Raw genomic sequence first — 12,874 nt, 5'->3', positions numbered from 1 at the left:
CAAAGGCGTCTCTTATACAAATCCTTGTTTTATTTCGGACACTGTCACGACGTTTTTCTGATTCATAACGAGGTCGTTTAGGTTTCGTAAAGTTAGACATTGTTTATCCTAAAAGTTTGTAGCTGCAGCTGTGGTAACTAGAGCTGGCGACCCGAATGCAGAAACACTACGGACTTCGTGATTGGTCGACAGGTGGAGGGCGGGGCTTCAGGCATGACACAACATGACAACATCAACATCAGTTGAGGGCTGCAACTTCACTTTTACAATGACAATATCTTGGCCGGACAACCGTTGTCAGTGATATAAGTATTTGAAATTAACATGATTTCTTAATGTCTAGTGACATATCAGGGCCATTTTATGATTAATTGAAATACATTTCTTACATACAGTTCCTTTAAGTTTCAAATTTACAACAAAATATCTGAGTTACTTTTTCACATTAATTTGACTGACAGCTCTCCTGCCCCCATGTGGAGAAAAATAAGAGCAGAGGCGTGTGTGTGTGTGTGTGTGTGTGTGTGTGTGTGTGTGTGTGTGTGTGTGTGTGTGTGTGTGTGTGTGTGTGTGTGTGTGTGTGTGTGTGTGTGTGTGAACATGAGGGTTATTGTAGTTCTAGACTAAATGTGAGCATTTATTTATTTCACTTGCACAATAAAGATTCTGTTCTCCTCAAAATGAATAAAATCAGTCAAATGCAAAATCAGAGTACTCAAACCTCAAATAATTAAATGTTAAATAAAACAACTATTTGTATGCATAATCTACCTTTATTTAATTTACCAATGTCTTGCTGCTGACCTTTGATGATGAAAATGACCAGATTTTTTGTTTTTATTGGTAAAACTTTTTTCTCCTGCATCTATTCTCCATTATCCAGAGCTGCGCCCTCTAGTGTTCATGAGGGAATCTGCATTTTTACTTATTATTTACATTTTGGTATGAAGAGGTCTTTACCGCTGCACAAAAATATAACTTTTTTTGTTATAAACAAAAACAAAAACAAGTACAGGTGAGAAAGTAACGCAAAAGTAACGTAACGCATTACTTTTCTTAAAAAGTAACTAAGTACCTCAATTAGTTACTTTTTAAGGGAGTAACGCAATATTGTAATGCATTACTTTTCAAAGTAATTTTCCCCAACACTGGTTGCATGTTTCCATCTCTGAGTCTCATATGAGGACATGAACACACAAACGTCATCTCCAGAGCCACTGAGAGTCACTTTATGAGCATTTTACCGTTTCATTTGAGAAAAACTACCGTCATAAACACACAGAAACTCAAAAGGTCTTCGTGGCAACCCGTCAAAATAGAAGTTCGGCTAACTTGACAAATACATCACTGTTGTACAGTAGAATTTAGATACTCTCAAAGTAATAATAATACTAACACTAATGTAATAATAATAAATGATCAAAACTTAATTTTTTAATAAATTACCATTTTTCTTCATGTTTTAATTTTAACCGTATAAAGCTCAGTTGTGCAGCTTTGTATGACAAAAAAAGTTGAATTAAATTCATGTCTTTTGTCTTCATTTGATTACCAGTAAAGAACCAGGAAATATTTTCATAGAAATTAAATTAAAAAGAAAAGAAATAATAATATGGTTGTTTTTATTAATTAATTTAAGTAGCCTACTAGTTACTAGTAAATATCACAGACGATGGCAAACGGAGAGAAGGGCAGCTCTGGCGTAATGTCAATAAACAACATGTATTCTTATTTCACTTATTTCTGTGCCATAGTTATTATATTGATTAATAATAGATGGTTAGCTAATCTGTGTGCTTTGTATATGTACAATGTAACATGTACAAATCAATTTAAATTGTAATGTAGATGCATTTTCTGTGAAGCTGCTTTGAAACGATATGTGTCGTGAAAAGCGCTATACAAATACATTTGAATTGAATAACACTTCTATAAACGACTTACAGGTTCTTTACAGTTATTGATGTAAACATCCCTAAAGTACCGAAAAAGTACCGAAAAAAGGTACCGTTGGATACCGGTTAAAATGTGAGCGGCACCCAACCCTAATCAAGGTGTAAAATGACGCGATGTTAAGAAACTTTTTTTTTTAACTCACTTTTTCAACTAAATTTGTGCCCTTATGTCTTGTAAACAATGCATTAACTTTTCATATGGTATTTTCATACGAGGTTATATACCTGCAATATGCTCTTTAATGAAACTATTAAAACTGTATCCAGAAAAAAAAGAAAAACATGGAATTTGGGAGCCCTAATTATGGTATGGCTCACCACTAATTGACTAGTCCATGTACAGTTGCCTTCACGAAAATGTGTTTCATTAAAATGACTATCAAACCTGCGAGTTTAATCCGTCAGGAGACGTTCAGTTTAAATGATTCATAAGTGTAAAGCGTGTGTCATTCCTGCCTCATCCCAATCCCGAAACGCTTCCATGTTCTCCAGGGCCCGTATTCATAAAGATTCTAAGAGTCCTCTCAGAAAACTCCTAATTTAGCTTAAAAACTTGTCCGTATGAGTCTTAGCTTAAGAGCTATTCGGGACCGATCTGAGAGCAACTCTGAGCAAGCAAAATACAAAAGCTTTATCTCAGTGAAGAGGCGGGGCTAACCCTGTTGCTACGGGTGACACAGGCTTTTGAAGACTGTGATTGGTTGGTTGTCCAAAAAGGGGAAAAAAGGAGCGCTTTTAAGTATAGGGTCTATTCTAAGCCTTCACTTTGAAATTACAAGCGCAAATTGTCCTATTTTACCGTTCTCTCTCACTCTCACACACACACACACACACACACACATTATATATATGTACACTGAAAAAAATTATTATGGCCCGATTAAATTAAGCATAATTAATTTGTGCTCGTTTAAATAATTTAAATGTAGTTTTTTGATTTTGATTTGAAAATATTAATTAGTTTTATGGGAATTGCATGTGTTTTTGTTTAAATTGAGATCAAATAAATTGATTGCGACCACTTACGATAACATTTTTTAGTAAATTCAACAAATAATTTTTTTCAGTGTATATAAATCCTTTTATTATTTACCATGCTGTTCATTTCCTATAAGGTATTTGATTGGCTTAGAACTATAAACATTGCTCCACTCTTTCCAGTTCCACTGATTGCTGGCATGTCTATTTAATTGGTGGTTTGTAAGTTGGGTTTAATGCAACAAACATGATCTAATCTATAGCATCTTAAGTCACTGTCATCCATCGTCTGCAACACATTTCTTCTCCCTCTTCGTCTTTCCGCCATTTTCTCCACTGCTAAAGAAACTCTTAAGCCTCTTAAAAGTCCTCGTCTGTGCTTCTAACAAATTTGATCTTAAGACCTCTTTTAAGGGTTAAGATGCTTTCTGAATTACTTTTTTCTTTACTAGGATTTTTTAGTTGATTTTAAGAGTAAACGCCCACATTTCTAAGAATTTTGTCTCTAGGAGCTGCTCTTTGCATTAAGATTCGTTATGAATATAATAAATAATATAATATTTGGGAACACAGCCGTGATTTAGGACCAGAGGCGAACCAACATTGAGTGAGGGCAAAATTAATCAATTAGGCCCTATTAAATGTTTTTTTTTAATGTTAATATATCTTCATTATCTAATTTTACAACATACAAAAAGTAGTCAAAATACATCTAACAAAAACAAAAAAAAGTCATTTTTATAACAAAGTGCTTTTTGTTTAATTAACAAAATGTCAGTCTTTATCTTGGTAATGTAAGAATACAATATCTTCTAAATACAGTACAAGCTTCACATTGATAACCAATCATCACCTTAAAAACACTGCTTTGTGTGGCAGGAAAAATCCATCCTCCACATGTAGAAATAAATGGTTATCATTATAATTTATTATTTATTAGTTTATCAACTAGCCGTTAACGCAAACTAATTTAATGTAGAAGAGAGGGATATAGTAATTAGCCTATTATTAAAGGAATAGTTCACCCAAAAATGAAAATTAGCCCATGATTTACTCTCCCTCAAGTCATCCGAGGTGTGTGTGACATTCTTATTATCTGAGTTATATTACAAAAGTCCAGGCTAATCCAAGCTTTATAATAGCAGTAATAGTTGCTCTGTTTTTGAAGTCCATAAAAAGTGCATCTATCCATCATATAACTGCTCCACACGGCTCTGGGGTGTTAATAAAGGCCTTCTGAAGCGAATCAATGCGTTTGTGTAAGAAAAATATCCATATTTAAAACTTTATCAAGTAAACTTTCGGCCGACCGCCTATATATACCGCCGATATTTAAAATGCTTTCCGTTTTCAGTGTTAAATAGTCTTTAGAATTAAAAGTTTATTGCTCTTTGAAAAGGTGTACCTGCATTATTATGCCATTATCATTATTTTAGATCCAGAACGATAATATTATCGTTTATCGTAATAATTTTTTGGCTAATTTATCGTCCAGCAAAATGTGTAATCGTGACAGGCATGAGTATATTACTATTTTTGATTGTTTAAATGATCGACCCTCAGGGGCCCGACTCAAAATGCGGGGAAATTAGAAGTGTTTAGCCGACTTATGCATGACGCAATACATAATAATCACATTACAACTACAAGTCATGGCTTGTAAACATTAGGTGTGTCTTAAAAACATTAGAGACTTGACTTCCCCTTCTCACATGCAAAGCCTGGACTCGTATCCAAATGGAAACAACGCACAAATGTGAAGTAATGTGACCACTGGAAACATCTATTTCTGACATAATCATAGTTTTGCTGGCTATTCTTACACTTTTGTGAACATAAATGTGTGTTTGCAGTGTTACACAACCACACTATAATGGTCCAAATCCACTCACTCCTCTTTTTAATCCTCATAAATCACTCTCAGAATAAGCCGTTTGCAGTTTCTAGGCAATGTGATGTAACCAATGCTTAGGCCCCGCCCATGACTACTGACAGACTCCGCCCTATCAGCACAGACCCCGCCCCCTCAGTGAGCTGTGGTTTTATAATGTAGTTTTATTATGGATGGATGCACTTTTATGATTGACGAATGTAGTTTTATGATCAATAGATGCACTTATGATGGATAGAAGCACTTTTATGACGGACAGATGCACTTTTATGATGGACAGATGCACTTTCATGATGGACAGATGTACTTTTATGATGGACGGATGCACTTTTATGATGGACAGATGCACTTTTATGATGGACGGATGCACTTTTATGATGGATAGATGCACTTTTATGATGGATAGATGCACTTTTATGATGGACAGATGCACTTTTATGATGTACGGATGCACTTTTATGATGGATAGATGCACTTTTATGATGGACAGATGCACTTTCATGATGGACAGATGCACTTTTATGATGGACGAATGTAGTTTTATGATAGATAGATGCACTTATGATGGATAGAAGCACTTTTATGATGGATAGAAGCACTTTTATGATGGATAGAAGCACTTTTATGATGAACGGATGCACATTTATGATGGACGAATGTAGTTTTATGATAGATAGATGCACTTATGATGGATAGAAGCACTTTTATGATGGATAGAAGCACATTTATGATGGATAGAAGCACTTTTATGATGAACGGATGCACATTTATGATGGACAGATGCACTTTTATGATGGACGGATGCACTTTTATGATGTATGGATGCACTTTTATGATGGACGAATGTAGTTTTATGATAGATAGATGCACTTATGATGGATAGAAGCACTTTTATGATGGACGGATGCACTTTTATGATGTATGGATGCACTTTTATGACGGACAGATGCACTTTTATAATGGATAGAAGCACTTTTATGATGGACGGATGCACTTTTATGACGTATGGATGCACTTTTATGATGTATGGATGCACTTTTATGACGGACAGATGCACTTTTATGATGGACAGATGCACTTTTATGATGGACGGATGCACTTTTATGATGGACAGATGCACTTTTATGATGGACGGATGCACTTTTATGATGGATAGATGCACTTTTATGACGGACAGATGCACTTTTATGATGGATGGATGCACTTTTATGATGGACGGATGCACTTTTATGATGTATGGATGCACTTTTATGACGGACAGATGCACTTTTATAATGGATAGAAGCACTTTTATGATGGACGGATGCACTTTTATGACGTATGGATGCACTTTTATGATGTATGGATGCACTTTTATGACGGACAGATGCACTTTTATGATGGACAGATGCACTTTTATGATGGACGGATGCACTTTTATGATGGACAGATGCACTTTTATGATGGACGGATGCACTTTTATGATGGATAGATGCACTTTTATGACGGACAGATGCACTTTTATGATGGACGGACAGATGCACTTTTATGACGGACAGATGCACTTTTATGATGGACGGATGCACTTTTATGATGGACAGATGCACTTTTATGATGGACGGATGCACTTTTATGATGGATAGATGCACTTTTATGACGGACAGATGCACTTTTATGATGGACGGACAGATGCACTTTTATGACGGACAGATGCACTTTTATGATGGATGGATGCACTTTTATGATGGATAGATGCACTTTTATGACGGACAGATGCACTTTTATGATGGACGGACAGATGCACTTTTATGATGGACGGATGCACTTTTATGATGGATGGACAGATGCACTTTTATGACGGACAGATGCACATTTATGATGGACAGATGCACTTTTATGATGGACGGACAGATACACTTTTATGATGGACGGACAGATACACTTTTATGATGGACGGACAGATGCACTTTTATGACGGACAGATGCACTTTTATGATGGATGGACAGATGCACTTTTATGATGGACGGACAGATGCACTTTTATGATGGACAGATGCACTTTTATGATGGATGGACAGATGCACTTTTATGATGGACGGACAGATGCACTTTTATGATGTATGGATGCACTTTTATGATGGACAGATGCACTTTTATGACGGACAGATGCACTTTTATGACGGACAGATGCACTTTTATGATGTATGGATGCACTTTTATGATGGACAGATGCACTTTTATGACGGACAGATGCACTTTTATGACGGACAGATGCACTTTTATGATGGATGGACAGATGCACTTTTATGATGGACGGACAGATGCACTTTTATGATGTATGGATGCACTTTTATGATGGACAGATGCACTTTTATGACGGACAGATGCACTTTTATGACGGACAGATGCACTTTTATGACGGACAGATGCACTTTTATGATGGACAGATGCACTTTTATGACGGACAGATGCACTTTTATGATGGACAGATGCACTTTTATGACGGACAGATGCACTTTTATGATGGACAGATGCACTTTTATGATGGACAGATGCACTTTTATGATGGATGGACGGATGCACTTTTATGATGGACGGACAGATGCACTTTTATGATGGACAGATGCACTTTTATGATGGACAGATGCACTTTTATGATGGACAGATGCACTTTTATGATGGACAGATGCACTTTTATGATGGATAGATGCACTTTTATGATGGACAGATGCACTTTTATGATGGACGGATAGATGCACTTTTATGATGGACAGATGCACTTTTATGATGGACGGATAGATGCACTTTTATGATGGATAGATGCACTTTTATGATGGATAGATGCACTTTTATGACGGACAGATGCACTTTTATGATGGATAGATGCACTTTTATGACGGACAGATGCACTTTTATGACGGACAGATGCACTTTTATGATGTATGGATGCACTTTTATGATGGACGAATGTAGTTTTATGATGTATGGATCCACTTATGATGGATAGAAGCACTTTTATGATGGACAGATGCACTTTTATGACGGATAGATGCACTTTTATGATGGATAGATGCACTTTTATGACGGACAGATGCACTTTTATGATGGATAGATGCACTTTTATGACGGACAGATGCACTTTTATGACGGACAGATGCACTTTTATGATGTATGGATGCACTTTTATGATGGACGAATGTAGTTTTATGATGTATGGATGCACTTATGATGGATAGAAGCACTTTTATGATGGACAGATGCACTTTTATGATGGATAGATGCACTTTTATGACGGACAGATGCACTTTTATGATGGACGAATGTAGTTTTATGATAGATAGATGCACTTATGACAGATAGATGCACTTATGATGGACAGATGCACTTTTATGATGGACAGATGCACTTTTATGATGTATGGATGCACTTTTATGACGTATGGATACACTTTTATGACGGACAGATGCACTTTTATGATGGACGGATATACTTTTATGATGTATGGATGCACTTTTATGATGGACGGATGCACTTTTATGATGTATGGATGCACTTTTATGATGGACGGATGCACTTTTATGACGTATGGATACACTTTTATGATGGACAGATGCACTTTTATGATGGATAGATGCACTTTTATGATGGACGGATGCACTTTTATGATGTATGGATGTACTTTTATGATGGATGGATGCACTTTTATGGCGGATAGATGCACTTTTATGATGGATAGATGCACTTTTATGATGGATGGATGCACTTTTATGATGGATAGATGCACTTTTATGATGTATGGATGCACTTTTATGATGTATGGATGTACTTTTATGATGGATAGATGCACTTTTATGATGGATAGATGCACTTTTATGATGTATGGATGCACTTTTATGACGTATGGATGCACTTTTATGACGTATGGATGCACTTTTATGATGGACAGATGCACTTTTATGATGGGCGGACAGATGCACTTTTATGATGGACGGATGTACTTTTATGATGGACAGATGCACTTTTATAATGTTTGGATGCACTTTTATGATGTATGGATGTACTTTTATGATGGATAGATGCACTTTTATGATGTATGGATGCACTTTTATGACGTATGGATGCACTTTTATGACGTATGGATGCACTTTTATGACGTATGGATGCACTTTTATGATGGACGGATGCACTTTTATGATGGACGGATGCACTTTTATGATGTATGGATGCACTTTTATGATGTATGGATGCACTTTTATGACGGACAGATGCACTTTTATGATGGACGGATGCACTTTTATGATGGACAGATGCACTTTTATGACGGACAGATGCACTTTTATGACGGACAGATGCACTTTTATGATGGATGGACAGATGCACTTTTATGATGGACGGACAGATGCACTTTTATGATGTATGGATGCACTTTTATGATGGACAGATGCACTTTTATGACGGACAGATGCACTTTTATGACGGACAGATGCACTTTTATGACGGACAGATGCACTTTTATGATGGACAGATGCACTTTTATGACGGACAGATGCACTTTTATGATGGACAGATGCACTTTTATGATGGACAGATGCACTTTTATGATGGATGGACAGATGCACTTTTATGATGGACGGACAGATGCACTTTTATGATGGACGGATGCACTTTTATGATGGACAGATGCACTTTTATGACGGACAGATGCACTTTTATGACGGACAGATGCACTTTTATGATGGACAGATGCACTTTTATGACGGACAGATGCACTTTTATGACGGACAGATGCACTTTTATGATGGACAGATGCACTTTTATGATGGACAGATGCACTTTTATGATGGACAGATGCACTTTTATGATGGATAGATGCACTTTTATGATGGACAGATGCACTTTTATGATGGACGGATAGATGCACTTTTATGATGGACAGATGCACTTTTATGATGGACGGATAGATGCACTTTTATGATGGATAGATGCACTTTTATGATGGATAGATGCACTTTTATGACGGACAGATGCACTTTTATGATGGACGGATGCACTTTTATGACGGACAGATGCACTTTTATGACGGACAGATGCACTTTTATGATGTATGGATGCACTTTTATGATGGACGAATGTAGTTTTATGATGTATGGATGCACTTATGATGGATAGAAGCACTTTTATGATGGACAGATGCACTTTTATGATGGATAGATGCACTTTTATGACGGACAGATGCACTTTTATGACGGACAGATGCACTTTTATGATGTATGGATGCACTTTTATGATGGACGAATGTAGTTTTATGATGTATGGATGCACTTATGATGGATAGAAGCACTTTTATGATGGACAGATGCACTTTTATGACGGACAGATGCACTTTTATGATGGACGGATGCACTTTTATGATGGATAGATGCACTTTTATGATGGATAGAAGCACTTTTATGATGGACAGATGCACTTTTATGATGGATAGATGCACTTTTATGACGGACAGATGCACTTTTATGATGGACGAATGTAGTTTTATGATAGATAGATGCACTTATGACAGATAGATGCACTTATGATGGACAGATGCACTTTTATGATGGACAGATGCACTTTTATGATGTATGGATGCACTTTTATGACGTATGGATACACTTTTATGACGGACAGATGCACTTTTATGATGGACGGATGTACTTTTATGATGTATGGATGCACTTTTATGATGGACGGATGCACTTTTATGATGTATGGATGCACTTTTATGATGGACGGATGCACTTTTATGACGTATGGATACACTTTTATGATGGACAGATGCACTTTTATGATGGATAGATGCACTTTTATGATGGACGGATGCACTTTTATGATGTATGGATGTACTTTTATGATGGATAGATGCACTTTTATGATGGATGGATGCACTTTTATGGCGGATAGATGCACTTTTATGATGGATAGATGCACTTTTATGATGGATGGATGCACTTTTATGATGGATAGATGCACTTTTATGATGTATGGATGCACTTTTATGATGTATGGATGTACTTTTATGATGGATAGATGCACTTTTATGATGGATAGATGCACTTTTATGATGTATGGATGCACTTTTATGACGTATGGATGCACTTTTATGACGTATGGATGCACTTTTATGATGGACAGATGCACTTTTATGATGGACGGACAGATGCACTTTTATGATGGACGGATGTACTTTTATGATGGACAGATGCACTTTTATAATGTTTGGATGCACTTTTATGATGTATGGATGTACTTTTATGATGGATAGATGCACTTTTATGACGTATGGATGCACTTTTATGACGTATGGATGCACTTTTATGACGTATGGATGCACTTTTATGATGGACGGATGCACTTTTATGATGGACGGATGCACTTTTATGATGTATGGATGCACTTTTATGATGTATGGATGCACTTTTATGACGGACAGATGCACTTTTATGATGGACGGATGCACTTTTATGATGGATAGATGCACTTTTATGATGGACGGATGCACTTTTATGACGGACAGATGCACTTTTATGATGGACGGATGCACTTTTATGATGGATAGATGCACTTTTATGATGGACGGATGCACTTTTATGACGGACAGATGCACTTTTATGATGGACGGATGCACTTTTATGATGGACGGATGCACTTTTATGACGGACAGATGCACTTTTATGATGGACAGATGCACTTTTATGACGGATAGACGCACTTTTATGGACTTCAAAACAGAAACAGTCATTCACTGCCTGCCATTATAAAGCTTGGATTAGTCAGGAGATGTTTTAATATAACTCAGATTGAGAAGAATGTCACACACACCCAGGATGACCTAAGGGAGAGTGAATCATGGGCTAATTTTCATTTTTGAGTGAACTATCCCTTTAAAAGCCAGCTGACCTTCCCTCAGACCCTTCAGGGGTTAAATCTGCCTGTTTATCCACACACACTTCCCCTCCACGGACTCTCTCTGCTCTAGAAGTCGCATACGCTGATGTTGTGAACTTTTAAAGCTACTCAAGTGGCCTAGTTTGACTCTCATGCTGTCAAATATCCCTCCGCCCGCGAGCCTCACCTCCTCCGCGCTCTTCCTCAGCGCCTTCTCGCGCTCGTACTGGGTGATGAGCTGCTCGTTGTCCTCCTTCAGAAGCTCCAGCTCCACTTCGTGATCCTGGTTCACCGCGAACACCGAGTCCAAGTTCTCCAGAACCGCCACGACCAGCGGCATAAGTTCCTTCACTACGTCCTCGTCGTATCTGCCGATCATCCGCTCGAACTCGCGGTAGATTGAGCTCGCCAAGCCGGACACCCGCTCGGACATCATCGCCGAGGTGCCCGGGTCCTCTTGGTAAAGCACACCGTCCTCTAACTCCATCTTTACTCCGCTTTTACTCCGCTTACTTTACTTTAAGACGCTCGCGCTAGCAGCTCGCGCGCTAACTAACCGTCGAGACCTCTTATTTACTTCCAGACGTTCCGGTAGTGTCGGGACGACATTTACGAGGAACTTTTAGGAAACCGCTTCAACATCGAGAGAAATAAAGAAAATGTTTTCCGTTGTCAGGCGAACTCGTCTTGACGGTTTGACCGGGATAATCTGTCCTAAACGGCGGTCGTTAAGTACAGTCCCGACAGGAGCGACTAGTGGACCTGACCGTCACATGATGACGTCACGCTCCGTTGGAGAAGTGGGCGGGGCGAGGGCGGGAAAAGCAGTGCTCCTGTTTGTTGACACCCATCAAACTTTTGCTTTTTGGTTTTGTTTATTTGACTCTAGCGGTTTGCATTTACATGTTTGCATATAAGCATCGCATTTAAATCGCTTCTGGATTGACTAATTATGTCATTTTCTACACGTGTCAAGAGGGAATCAACAAGTGACCACCGTTTCACAAACTATATATACACACACTTTACACACACACACACACACGCCGCCTATATAAATAAATATAACTAAATAAATGTATATATAAATATAAGTATAATTTAAAATTAGTAAATATATAATAAATACATGTGTATATATATAAAT

General features: G+C 37.5%; 1 protein-coding gene across 4 annotated transcripts in view; it reads right to left on the bottom strand.

The window, feature by feature from the left end:
• The window catches only part of spag9b (sperm associated antigen 9b), a 196,500-nt gene extending 183,979 nt beyond the window's left edge, over positions 1-12,521 (bottom strand). For all 4 annotated transcript variants that reach the window (XM_079801693.1, XM_079801695.1, XM_079801694.1 and 1 more), the window contains exon 1: positions 11,915-12,521. In XM_079801693.1, the coding sequence (XP_079657819.1) occupies positions 11,915-12,214 (300 nt within the window). In that variant the 5' untranslated portion in view covers positions 12,215-12,521. The remainder of the gene's footprint in view (positions 1-11,914) is intronic.
• Positions 12,522-12,874: the final 353 nt, after the last annotated feature.

Source organism: Gobio gobio (genome assembly GCF_949357685.1).
Source record: "Gobio gobio genome assembly, chromosome: 20".
In the NCBI taxonomy this organism is placed as follows: Eukaryota; Metazoa; Chordata; class Actinopteri; order Cypriniformes; family Gobionidae; genus Gobio; species Gobio gobio.
The sequence above is the reverse complement of the archived record's forward strand: the minus strand, read 5'-3'. Positions and strand labels throughout refer to the sequence as shown.